The 13988-nt window shown below is 44.0% G+C and overlaps 1 protein-coding gene across 3 annotated transcripts in view; it reads right to left on the reverse strand.

The window, feature by feature from the left end:
• The window catches only part of BMP1 (bone morphogenetic protein 1), a 128469-nt gene extending 118550 nt beyond the window's left edge, over positions 1-9919 (reverse strand). The window contains exons 1-2 of one of the 3 annotated variants that reach the window (XM_077306105.1): positions 9221-9312; positions 7739-7911 (exon numbers count right to left, since the gene is read on the reverse strand). In XM_077306105.1, the coding sequence (XP_077162220.1) occupies positions 7739-7911; positions 9221-9297 (250 nt within the window). In that variant the 5' untranslated portion in view covers positions 9298-9312. Of the gene's footprint in view, positions 1-7738; positions 7912-8194; positions 8829-9220 lie in introns of those variants that run through there. The other 2 variants (XM_077306106.1, XM_077306107.1) reach the window with 2 other exon arrangements.
• Positions 9920-13988: the final 4069 nt, after the last annotated feature.

Raw genomic sequence — 13988 nt, forward strand, 5'->3', positions numbered from 1 at the left:
TATATCTAGTGATTCATACGACTGTGCATAGGATAACACAAGCAAGCAATAGCATACTCCTGCAACTGTGCTAGACCCAGATCTGGCAGAACAATTACCTCTGAGTGAATTTAGATGAACAAGTAAGGCGGGGACACCCCTAGTGAGTGATGCTCTTTTTACATTAGATTTTGTTTTTGCAAATGCTCTAAAACATCCCAGAGAACATGGAAAGACAGAGCTCATCACACCACAAATTCCAGGAGGCAGCTCTACTTCTTTGCTTTTGCTATACTATGATTAGGGTGGGGTGTGCATGTGTGTGTGTAACGAGAGAACAGATGGTCCTACCTCTCAGCAGGAGGCTGGACCAGATGGCCCGTTCTACTGTATGATCCTATAAAATGAATTGTCTCCTTTTATAAGTACATTTGTGATATCTATATAGAATTCTGCCAAGACGATTTGAGGGGGTAGTGAAGCCTGTCTGCACAGAACAGTATGGAGTGGAGTGAGGGCACGCACACAGACAGATCCAGCTGCAAAACTGCAACTCATTATCTAGCCCAATTTCAAAAGTAAGGCTATTGTACCCAGATACTAATCCCTTTCTTCCACACGTAATGCCTGCAAAGTCATTGCTGTTGAAACACTTACAGCTATAAACTCATTATCTTGCTCGTTGTGGATGTGGAGACATATCAGACTGCTAATACAAAGTGGAAAAGCAAACGCATTCTTGCAGATAATAAAGCTCAAGACTTCATGAGACTAGCAAATCAGAGAAGTCCGGGAGGTTATCAGCCGATTCCTTCTGGTCTATTGGTGCAATGAAGCTGGTATGGTTTGTTGACCCTGTATTGCCCTTCTACTTTGTTGCCAAATATGGTAAGCTAATTAAATTATTTGCCTGTCTGGAGGGTAAAAACTGATCCCAAGGAGGACTCCTATTCTTTCTTCTATCCCTAAATGACTTGTAACTCTTGAGATAAAACCAGAAATGACAAGACATTCACCTTCCACAATGCAGCTCTATTTAGTGATTGTGTGGTAAATATACAGCATAGTTTTGATGGTAGACACTCATCCCACTCAGAAGAGTGGCTTTTTATACCCCACTTTTCCATACCTTAAGGAATCTGAAGGAGGCTTACAATTCTTTCCTTCTTTTACCCACATGTACCTTGCGAGGTAGGTGAGGCAGAGAGAATCCTGAGAGAATTGTGACAGGCCCAAGGTCATCCAGCAGGTTTCAAGTGAGAGTGTGGAATCAAATCTGGCTCTCCAGATTAGTCTGTTGCTCTTAACTACTACATCAAGCTGGCTCTCCTCAAAAGGAAGGGCAGACTGTCAATGGGGTGTAGAAGTTGGACTACAACTGGAAAGACCCAAGTCTTTCTGCCCAGTCTAACCAAACCTATAGGACGGCCATGATGATTCAATGGAAGAGGGCAATCTATATAAGCATTCTTGAGTACAGTGGAAAAAGGGCAAGATAAAGATCAAGAAATAATATGATTTATAGTACCCACATCATGTTCAAACCTTCCAAATAGCTGATGTATTTGTATCTGGATAGCCCAGGCTAGCTAAATCTCATAGAATCATAGAGTTGGAAGGGGCCATACAGGCCATCTAGTCCAACCCCCTGCTCAACACAGGATTAGCCCTAAGCATCCTAAAGCATCCAAGAAAAGTGTGTATCCAACCTTTGCTTGAAGACTTCCAGTGAGGGGGCGCTCACCACCTCCTTAGGCAGCCTATTCCACTGCTGAACTACTCTGACTGTGAAAAACTTTTTCCTGATATCTAGCCTATATCGTTGTACTTGAAGTTTAAACCCATTACTGCGTGTCCTCTCCTCTGTAGCCAACAGAAACAGCATCCTGCCCTCCTCCAAGTGACAACCTTTCAAATACTTAAAAAGGGCTATCATGTCCCCTCTCAACCTCCTTTTCTCCAGGCTGAACATTCCCAAGTCCCTCAACCTATCTTCATACGGCTTGGTCCCTTGGCCCCAGATCATCTTTGTCGCTCTCCTCTGTACCCTTTCAATTTTATCGATGTCCTTCTTGAAGTGAGGCCTCCAGAACTGCACACAGTACTCCAGGTGTGGTCTGACCAGTGCCGTATACAATGAGACTATGACATCTTGTGATTTTGATGTGATGCCTCTGTTGATACAGCCCAAAATGTTATTTGCCTTTTTTACCGCTGCATCACACTGCCTGCTCATGTTTAGTTTACAATCCACAAGTACCCGAAGGTCTCGTTCACACACAGTGCTACCTAGAAGCGTATCCCCCATCCAGTAGGCATGCTTTTCATTTTTCTGACCCAAATGCAGAACTTTACACTTATCTTTATTAAACTGCATCTTGTTCTCATTTGCCCATTTTTCCATTGTGTTCAGATCTCGTTGAACTCTGTCTCTATCTTCCGGAGTATTTGCCAGTCCTCCCAATTTGGTGTCATCTGCAAACTTGATGAGTAGTCCCTCCACCCCCTCATCAAGATCATTAATAAATATGTTAAAAAGTACCGGGCCGAGCACCGAACCCTGAGGTACCCCGCTACTCACCTCTCTCCAGTCTGATGAAACACCATTGACAACAACTCTTTGAGTGCGGTTCTCTAACCAATTCCCTATCCACCTAACGATCTGAAAATCCAGATTGCAGTCCTTCAACTTCACATCACATCTCATCACAGCTTGGCTGCTAAGCAGCATTGGCAGTGGGTAGGATTTGGATGTGAGACCACTAAGGGAAAAAACATTTTTTTTGTTTTTATACCCTGTCATTCCCGGTTGGCTCAGGGCAGGTAACCACAGTCATATATATGCCATGAAGTTACATTAACAACAATTGACAATTTAACTTTCCAAATTAAACTAATTAATTATTATTATTTTATTATTTTTACTATTAACATTAGACAATGGCAACCACCCTCTGAATGTTGCTTATCTTGAAAACTCAACAAGGTCATCATAAGTAAGCAGTGAGTTGAAAGCCATTTCCACCACAACCACCGATAAAAATTTGCCTCTCAACTTTTACCCATTTGGCTGAAATAATGTATTTTATAAAAATCTGGCTGCACATTTTCACACATCTTAAAAAAAAATACTACATCTCAGTCTAGAATAACTCACACCTGGTAGTTTTCTACCAACACCTGGCATCCACACTTCCAGATTATCTTTGGCCTTGCTGGGATCAAATGGGCATAAATACTATTTATACAGTGGTGCATTATACATGACACTGAAACCAAGTACAAAGATGTTGTGAATTAATTCTCATTCAACCCCTCACTGGATTTGGAATCCGTAGGACAGCCTTACAGCAGTTGGTCTCTTTCTTCCAGAACCACAGACAAGAGGGTTGCAGTGGGGGAGAACCAGTTGCAGGGTTTTCAATTCCCCTGTGGTCTTCCATAGGGTACAATCTCTCCCCCACATTAATATCGTAATGTGCCCTCTGGCCCAACTGGTCCACAGCTTTGGGCTGGGTTGTCATCAATATGTTGATGACACCCAGGTCTACCTCCTGATGAATGGCTGACCCAACTTCCCCCCCCCCCACAGAAACATTTGCCAGATGTTTGGAAGCAGTGGTCTGGCTCAAACAGAATCACCTGAAACTCAACCCTTCCAAGACAGAGGTTGGGTAGGGAAGGCTCAGATCAGGAAGTGTGCTTACCTAAACTGGACGGTGTGCAACTTCAGGTTGCACAGTCTGCCAGGAATCTATGATCTTTGATGCTTACCTTTCTTTGGAAATTCAGATCACCAGAATAGCTCAACTGGCATTCTTCTGTCTTCACAGGCAAGGCTACTGGCGCCCCATCTGGCCCCAGAGCATCTGGCCACAGTGATCCACGCAACGGTCACCTCCAGATTAGACTTCTGTAACTCGCTCTATGGGGGCCTACCTTTGTCCCTGACCCATAAACTGCAACTGCATGGCTAATAGGGTTCTCACCAGAACACCTTGGAGAACCCACATCCAGTTGGTGCTGAGGCAGTTGTATTGGTTACCAGTTGAATTTCGGATCTCGTTCAAAGTATTGGACTTGACTCGTAAGGACATATGTGGTCTGGGTCCAGCATATCTGAGGGACTGCCTGTCTGCCTATGCCCCCCAGAGAGCTCTTCATTCTTCCAACACCAATAGATTGGTTGTCCCCAGCCCGAGAGTTCAATCCTAAACACAATTACACCCTTCTGAATCCACAGAAAGGTGGAACTCTGCTTAATACTGCTCACCTGTGAGCATTTGCCTGAATGCTTCAGGATATCAAATTAATGATTTTCAGCCACTTGACATATCTTTGATCAATGTTTTATTATGCATTATTTAAATTTATTTCCAGAAGACTAGCTGATAGTTCATTGCAGGCTGTCAACAGGTAATTTTGTTATGAAGTCATCATCAATAAAATTGCTAGTTTTGATTTAAAATAAGCTACAGGGCAATCATATCTTGACAGTACAATTGCCCTTCCATTTTTTTCTCATTCTTTTGATTATGGAGGAATGCAGCTCTTACAGTCATGCTGGAGATTAACAACCTGGTCTGCCAGAGCTGTAAGCAAGACGGCCACCCAGAAAAATGTCACAACATAGTTAAAATAATATGGACTTCAATTTGAAGCTCTAACAAATGTGAAGCTATTTGGTTTTCGGCTGTTAAGTTACAGACTCGCCACATCTCACTTACAAATTCATTCCAGTAAGAGCTAGAAACTCCATAGTAATTTTTTAAATTATTTTTAGAATTTTGACACTAATCTCTGGGTCAAAGTACTTCAGAGACCAATGTGGCTGTAGAAACAGGATGGCACCTATCCCAATTCAATGCTGAAACACCAAAACTCAAAGTATTTCTCTCTCTCAAAACCAGTACTAAACATTTTGCAATTATCACGTCCAATCAAGCAATTTAAAAAAGTGAAGCTAACATTTTAAGAAACTTTTCCCCCAAGACTGACCCATTATGGATAGTTTACAGTGTATGATGTTCTATACTTCAAAGGATACTATACTATTTTATTTATTTTGGCTGTTCCCTGCTCCAAGACAGGATGGGATTTAAAGTAAAATAGGCCTACTATGTCCAGTGAAAGAATATATACCATAAAAATATGCAAATGCTAAAGACTCTGAAGATTGTTTTTAATACTGCAACCTTATAGTGTAAATACAAGCTCCATATTAGGATCATAATGGGATTAGCCCAAGTGGAACCTATATTCCTTCTGCTCCAACTTTGGAAAGGCAAGGAGCTTTCTAAGAATTGGCAAAGAGAGGATGTCATGCAGATTATAACTGGAAGTAAAGTAAGATTGTACAGCCCACCCAACCACCAGCAACTTTATTTGCATCATAAGTCAACAGGATATTTTTGAAAGGCATGAAGCTGCCTTATACTGAATCAGATCTTCGGTCCATCAAATTCATACTAGCAGGGCAGAGACCTTTCACATCATCTACTGCCTGGTCCTTTTAGCTGGAAATGCTAGCGAATAAACCTGGATCCTTCTGCATGCCAAGCAGATGCTCTGTCACTGAGCTACAGCCCTGCTTCAAGGGAAACAGTACTATCCACATGATACAGCTGGGAAAACAAAAGAGCTGTGATGGGGCAGTACACATCTAGGGACATCATCCACAAACATGCTGTCAAAAATCACAGTTCAACACTTACCATCATTTAACCACCCCTAAGGACATATTAAGAGCCTCTTGTGGCGCAGAGTGGTAAGGCAGCCATCTGACAGCTTTGCCCATGAGGCTGGGAGTTCAATCCCAGCAGCCGGCTCAAGGTTGACTCAGCCTTCCATTCTTCCGAGGTCGGTAAAATGAGTACCCAGCTTGCTGGGGGGTAAACGGTAATGACTGGGGAAGGCACTGGTAAACCACCCCATATTGAGTCTGTCATGAAAATGCTAGAGGGTGTCACCCCAAGGGTCAGACATGACTCGGTGCTTGCACAGGGGATACCTTTACCTTTAAGGACATATTATAAGGATAGCCACAGTAGTGAAAGAGAGCTCTGCACCAATCAGTCTATTTCGCCTCAGAGAAATACTGGGACAGTAGCCCTGGCTCTCTTGTAACTTCTTATCAGAAGTACTTACAAATGTATCTAAAAGTTCGAAATGATGCTTCAGATCTTCTGCCATTATTGACCAATAACACAGCCTGCCTACTTCTTTTACACTTTTCTCTCCCTGCAGTTGCTTATCTGAAGGGCAAGGCAGGACAGGGGGGAGGGGGAAGAAAAAACAGAAGGTGTGTTGGTCTGCATCAGAAGAGCTAGATTCAAGTCCAATACCACATTAGAGATCAAGAAGATTTTCAGGATGTGAGCTTTTGAGAGTCTAAGCCCCTGCCATCATACTGGAGCATCTATTTTCACTTCAACAGCAGCCTAAACTGGCACTATCGAAAGTAATTCATAGTTCCACTGCTATTAGTATCAAGATTAAAGTACTGTTCAATGGAGCACAGGTTCAATGGAATTGCCCTTAGGCTGGTGAAGACAAACCATGCCCTTTATAGTCCTTTGGACATAAATCACCAGATTAGAGCCACTATTTTAGCAAGTTCAGTTCCTCGCACTATGTGTGCACAAGATACTGCTGAGTAAGTTCATGGCAGTCCATGCCAGTGACAGCAATTAGAGTGGACTATGTAATTTTCAGAACCCCAGTTTACACAGGCATATGGTGGGGGACGACGACGACAAACAGGACATGTCACACTGTAGCTACCATCTAAATATAAGAAATGGATCTATAAATGTTTTATCACAGACACATACTTTCATGCAGGTTTGTGTACACAACCACAAATATGTCCCCCATGTAGGTGCATGAAAACAATCATGCACATGCTCCAGTTAATTATTTAAATGTTGAATAAGTACCAGAGTGAGCCACGGAGGATGAGCGTTCTGTGAGCCTGAAAAACATGCTTCTTTTGACAGCTGCAACCAGTAGTCAAGAGGGAAAATTGCTTGGAGACAGGAAATGTTTGAGACGATAAAAAAGGTGAACTAGGTCCAGTTCATACACACTTCCCTTCACCTTCTAAGCATAAACAGATGCATCAAGGGGGGCATCCTGACAACTTCTCATCTTTATCCCTCACAGTGTCTGTTTACTTCCCTTCAATGAACATGTACTCCCTTAGCAGACATATACAGAAAACACACAAGGCCTCTGGCCATCATTACCACACAAAGACCTCTGTACTCTAACAAAAATTGTTAGGGGATGGGGAAGAAAAAAATAATTTACAGAAGCGAAAGCACAATTTAATTTCCTGCAGTAGAGGCAAGAGAAAGAGACCTTCTACAAAGCATTGCTTCTAAAGCTCTGGAGTTTGCATACCAAAGACTTTCTTTCTCAGCCTGAACTTTATAGTCTAAGTATAGTCTAGAGAGGAGAAAAAGGAGGGGGGAAGTGGAGAGAAGGAAAAAAACTTTCCTCATTTCTTTTGTCTGCAAGCTACACTGCCAACTAGGCAACGTGCATGACCCAGGTTCAACCAGCCCCTCTGCCCTTTTCAGAGCCTCGATGCAGTTTCCAGACACACAAAAGACCACCGCTTCCCCTTTGCCCACCCCCGATAACAAAAAGAAAAAGAAATACATTTGCAAAAGGAGATCATCACAGCAGGGAGAGCGGCTGCATTGCTGGCAGTGGGGTGCCCGTCTCCCCCTTTCCCCCTTTTCCCAAGCCTTACCAGCTTTGCAAGGGTCCTTATAGTCAATTGGATCAGTGTCTTCTTCCTCTTCTTCTATGACATAGCTGTAATCTGTAAAATCCATTGCTTGTCCCAGGACCAGGAAGGAAAGGAACAGCAGCCCCCCCCTGGATGCAGGCATGCTGGCAGGTCCCGGGAAATGCTCCACGGAACTGTAAGGGGGAAAAAAAAAACCAGGAATGGGAAAGGGGAGGGGGGGAAAGAGAAATGGAAAGAGATGGGAGATTTCCCCCCCTCTCCTCTTTCTCTTTTTTTTTTCTTTTAGGGAAATGAGATCTGGCGGAGGCGGGTTCAAGCGTAAGAGCTCAGCCCCCTCCAAGCTGGAGGGTTTGATCACAGTACAACCCTGGGAAGTGGGCCAGCCAGAGAGGAGGAGGAGGAGGAGGGGGGGAGACAAGGCGGCGTTGGAGCCTCAGGGAGATGCTGTCTACTCACCCTCGAAGACATCCTCTTTGCCTGCGCGGTCCGGCTTAGGTGACTGTCTACGCGATCGTCCGCGGAGGTTGCGGTGGGGAGGAGGGGGCGGGGGAGGCAACACGGGATCAGACCCCCTGCAAAGTTTTCTGCCTGCCCGAAGACAGACTTGGGAATGTAAACAACGCCGGCGATCCTCCAACCCCCCGCCCCGGTTATGGGTTTATCTAGAGGAACGTTTGGAAACTCCGAGAACGAGGCGGAGAGGGAGGGAAGGGAAGGAGAGGGAGAAAAGGGCATTCTAGGACAGAGTTGAACATTTTAGCTCAGCCTGGCTCCTTCACAGGAAAAAACGGAGGGGGTTGGGGGGAGGAAAGGCACAGTATTTTAAAAAAACAACAACACACACAAGCCCACCCTCCAGCAATCGACAAAGAAGCCAAAGACTGCACCGCGAAGCGGCGGGGAGAGGAAAGGACACAGGCAGTTCCTGGGTGGGCATCAGTTTCTTAGCCCCCCCCCCTCCTCCAACTATAAACTGGAATAATGGGCTTTTCAGCAAGAGAACGTGGCAAGGGAAGTCCCCTCCTTTTCTTGGCGGGAGGGGGGGCCGGGGCTGGGCTGCTGCAGCGACGTGGCTTACAAAGATCAGACAAAACTCTCGCGCGCGGCTTCCTCCGCCCCCTCCCTCTCCGTTTGCACCCTACGCCGCACAAGCCCCCCCCCCCCCAGCATCGGGAGCCCGCAGAGCCTTTTATTTTTGTTGTAGTCCTCGAAGCTGAAGGTGCATCGCTCCCCCCATGGGGGGGGCTTTGCTTTGCTGCTACGTGAGGGGCCAACAAAAGGCGCGGAGATTATACGAATGGCACAGGAGGAGGGGGGGGGGGGGAGACGCTAAAGGGTCGTTGTAAAACACGTAAACACATGAAGCGCCACCCCCTGCTCGTTCCCTCCCAGGGAGGGCTGCCCCACCACGATCCGGTTCAGCTTCGCTTTCCAAGGAATGGCGTTTCGAGGAATCCCGGTGCCTCACCCCACCCGCCTCACCTTCGCGCCTTCTGTGTTCGCGTGGTATCATGGGGGGAAGCGAGGCGTCTTCTATGGAGAAACGAATGTTGTGTCATGTGCTTCCCTTATATAACCTCATAAGTTGCCTATGCTTTTTCTTTAAAAAAAAATAAGGCATTAAAATCTTAAAGGGAATTACTATAATGCAAAAATGTCATCATAAGGTTGTCTTCTGTCAATTGTGCTTGTATGCGATGTATATGCCTTATCAAATTACTGTTTAAAGTTGTAATGGGGAAAAAAACCTAAATTGTTACACAGATATGCCTTGATATACATAAAACGGAACAATACTATGGATATAGTCTAAAAGGTTTTGTGGGAAGCTAGTTCTTTGTGGCACTTCAGGAAGGAAGTGTAATGGAACAAAAATATAGTTTGTTCAGATAGTAATTTAAAATTATACAGTCGTATGCTGGATCAGTTTACAAAGAAGAAACCTGAAAAACAATAGGTTCCTTCCATTAATTATAGCTTAATACACATCAAAACTCTGTCATAAGAGAGTCATGTGTTGTTTTAAACATACTGGCACACACACTTTACAATGTCTCAACAAAAACTATGGGATCAACCGGGTGATAATTTTATATGAAATTATTATAAATTGACTATTTTCTAAATGCAAAATCTTAGAAGAGGATGGACAATTGTATTTTTCCATTTGTCATAATAGAGGGGTAGGAGTTTATCTGTTCTGAAACAAAGCTCCTGTAGCTCATAAAAAACTGCTGGGGCTTCAAAAGTTGACCATATTTCCTCAATTCAGAAAGGCTCTTAATACATGTGAGGAAAAGAATTTTGGCATGTATTGCTTCTTCCATCACATCAACATCTCATCAGTGGAATTCTCCTGGAAAACCCAGTAAACATAACTTAGAGGGGAAGACATATTTTTGAGGAGCACATTGTTGGCATGTGAGAGTACCAAGACCTATGAACTACCTTGGCTGAGGGTGACACCTACAGGTCAAACAGTGGCACTTTAGTCACCACAACATCAAAGGTGTGAGGGTAAGAAGCCACTGCTATCAGAAAACCACCTATTTGTGCTTTTAATTATAAATTTTAAAATTGTAAGTTACAGGTGGCTTCAGGTGAGTTGAAGTGTGAACAAATATTCAACATCTTCATGCGCCCTCTCGCACAGCTGGTACGGATGTTTGGGCTGGGTTGCCATCAATATGCAGATGACACCCAGCTCTTCCTCCTGATGGATGGCCGCCCTGACTCTCCCCCAGAAGCATTAGCCAGCTGCCTGGAAGCAGTGACGAGATGGCTCAAGCAGAGTCGTCTGAAGCTCAATCCTTCAAAGACGGAGGTCCTGTGGCTAGGTAGGAAGGGCCCATGCGAGGAAGCGCGCCTGCCTACCCTGGGTGGCGTGCAGCTCTCTACGGCTCACTCTGCCAGGAACCTAGGCGTGATTCTGGACGCCTCCCTGACAATGGAGGCCCAGATCACAAAGGTAGCGCGGCTGGCATTCTACCATCTCCGCCAAGCCAAACTACTAGCGCCCTACCTGGCCCCGGAACACCTAGCCACAGTGATCCATGCGACGGTCACCTCTAGACTGGACTTTTGTAACTCGCTCTACGCAGGCCTGCCCTTAGCCCTGACCCGGAAACTACAACTAGTTCAAAATGCAGCAGCCAGGATCCTCACGGCAACACCGTGGAGGTCCCATATCCGGCCTATTCTCCATCAGCTGCAATGGTTACCAGTTGAATTCCGGATCAGACTAAAGGTTCTGGTAATTACCTTCAAGGCCATACGCGGTCAGGGCCCAGTGTACCTGAGGGACCGCCTCCCCGCCTATGCCCCCAAAAGAGCTCTGCGCTCTACTGCCTCCAATCAGCTAAGGATCCCTGGCCCTAAAGAAGTCCGTCTGGTCTCGACCAGGGCCAGAGCATTCTCTGTTCTGGCCCCTACCTGGTGGAACGAGCTCCCAGAGGAGATCAGGGCCCTGACGGAGCTTAAACAGTTCCGCAGGGCCTGCAAAAAGGAGCTCCTTCACCAGGCATTTGGCTGAGACCAGATGTAATCTACAGCGACCAAGGGCCCCTGCTCCCCCCCACCCCCCCCTCAGAATTCAATCAATAAGCCACCCCCCTCAGAATCCCATCAATAAGCCCTGGACCTGTTTGTGTTATGATTGTTTATTGTTATACTGTGTTGTGTTTGGTTGCAATTGTTGGTTATTGATGTACATGTTCTACAGACTGTTTTATGTATGGTTCTGTTATAATGTAAACCGCCCTGAGCCTCCGGGGAGGGCGGTATAAAAGTATGATAAATAAATAATAAATAAATAAATAAATAAATAAGGAAGCTGCTTTATGCAATAACAGACTTCTACTTTGAACATGGATGCTGGAACCCGAATTTACAACAAAGCCAATGTTGCTTTCACGTATGCCTGGATAACAAAAATCACTGGCTCTAACAACATCAAGTACACCATCTTAGGCTCATTCACTTGCTCATCCTCTAACATTGTATATGACAGTAAATGTCAGCAATGCCCTTCAGTTCTCTAGGTCAAACAGGACAAACACTACACACTAAAGGATAAATGGGCAACAATCTGATATAAAGAATCACAAAACAACATTTCAGCCTCCCTGGACATCCAGTGGGGGACCTCAAGGTAGTTATTTTACTGCAAAGGAATCCAGACACAGTAGACCTGGAGATTGGATTACAAATTATTATAATACTCAGGACAATGGAACCCTTAGGGCTTAACAGAGATATTGAGTTCTTATCTCACTACACATACCAAGTCACTCAGTTCTTGCATCTGTTTGTTAACTCTTATTATCCATGCTAAATTGCAGCTATTCACAGGTGTAATGAATCTACATTTGATGTCTGTTTATACAGTAGATATTGAATCAGGGTGCTCTATATCTGAATTAGATCAACTAGGTAATCTACATGCTGCAAGCTTTTGTAACTTGAAGAGGTATACAGAATTTTTAATACTTGTTTTGGGACACATATATACCATCTTAGAATATGCAGTACTTTACCTAGGTTGGACTGGACCCCATCTCAGAAGGTGTTCTCCTGTGTATTGGTCAAAGATACCATCATTATTGCTGCCAAATATGCCTGAAGTGCTGGGAATTCTTACCCGCTAGGATTACGCCTCCTAAAAATGCTAATTATATTCTGTAAAAATCAAATGGGTACTGTAAGGCTTTCAGAGTCTAACTTCAGGCTCTCTAATAGTCAAGCCATCCATATCAGCTGCTCAGCTATGCCTCCCATCCTTCCAGACGTCCGCCTACAACTAACTTAAACATGATGCTGGTGTGGCTAGAAAACTCTCACCCATGAGACACTGTTCTTGTTTACATTAAGCCATAGCTGCAGCTCAGCTTAAAAGAGAAGTGTGCATGAGCAAATTCTCACATGCAAGTGTTGGGTTCATTGTTTTTTTGCCTCATTTAAACCAGGGTCTGCAACAGGCTTTTGTATTCCTGTCATTTTATGCTTTTTATTCCAATAATGGTGACATCTTGTAGCATAATATAAATATAATATAAATATAAATATAATAAATAAATAATGTCTTTTTCCCTATCAAGGAATTTCTTATAAGACTTAAGATTACAGTTCCTTTGAGGAAAAAACACAAGGCATTGTTATTGATGTCAAATATATCAGCAGTAGGTATTAGAGAAACAAAGAAATGAGCTTGTAGTAAATACCTATAACACATTACAACATATTTTCATAGCATGAATTGTTAAGATTCCCTGAATAAGAACATTTGTCAGAACTAGGAAAACTTAAACAATCAAAAGTCAAAAATCTACATTTCCATCTTCCTATTGGGGCAATGAGGAGGACATTATAGCTGGGCCAACAAGATTTTGCCCATCCTAGTCATGGATGACAAATTGAGAAAAAAATGCAGAACAAAACAAACAAATGGGCAGAAAATGGAGCATAAGGCCTTACTCTGAATATTGTTAAAAAGCAGATACCACTGAACAGCCTGAAATTAGAATACTGAAAGGAGATGAAAGTTTTTTTCCTCCCCTTCTTCGGACAGTTTTCACTCTGGCTTCAGTGTGTGTGTGTGTGTGTGTGGAGGCTGACTATTTTATCCCACACAGAAGCTAAAGAGTTTGCCCAAACCAACAGTTGGCAGTCTTCCCATAAGCAGTCAACCCAAGAAAGGTTGGGACAATTCTAGCATATCTCTTTTTTATAAATTCCCAAGTTCAATTACAAATTACACTCACAAAAGGAAATAAAATAGATCACAGATCTTGTCCCCACAACTAACCTCTGTTGACGCTTTTAAGACCACTTACCTATCAGTCTTTTTATCTCCCAGCCTTCCCCCAAGTCACAGCTCTACTAATGTCTACAGCAGCCCCATTCAATATTCCCTCAGACTCCTCCCACATCAATTCCCCATTTATTCCCTTGAGGAAACACTCCCACAGGCAGACAGAAACTCCCAGTTCCCTTGCAGGTTCCAGCAGCTGTAACAATTCTCATTTAATTACTGTTCTCCCTCAGAACAATGACCCGACTGAATTGAGCCACTATCTCCCTCAGGCTCAGCTTTAAATCCTAGCCTTCAGATCACCCCTCATCAATTTCTTCAATTGTCCTTAATTAGCCCTTTATTCCCTCCAGTTATCCCTTACCTCTCCCCCTTTTGCCAAGTGACATTATGCTTTCAGGCTGTCTTCAAACACAAGGCCAAGATTCCTCCCCCTTGCCT

This window comes from Paroedura picta, chromosome 12 (assembly GCF_049243985.1).
Source record: "Paroedura picta isolate Pp20150507F chromosome 12, Ppicta_v3.0, whole genome shotgun sequence".
NCBI lineage: Eukaryota > Metazoa > Chordata > Lepidosauria > Squamata > Gekkonidae > Paroedura > Paroedura picta.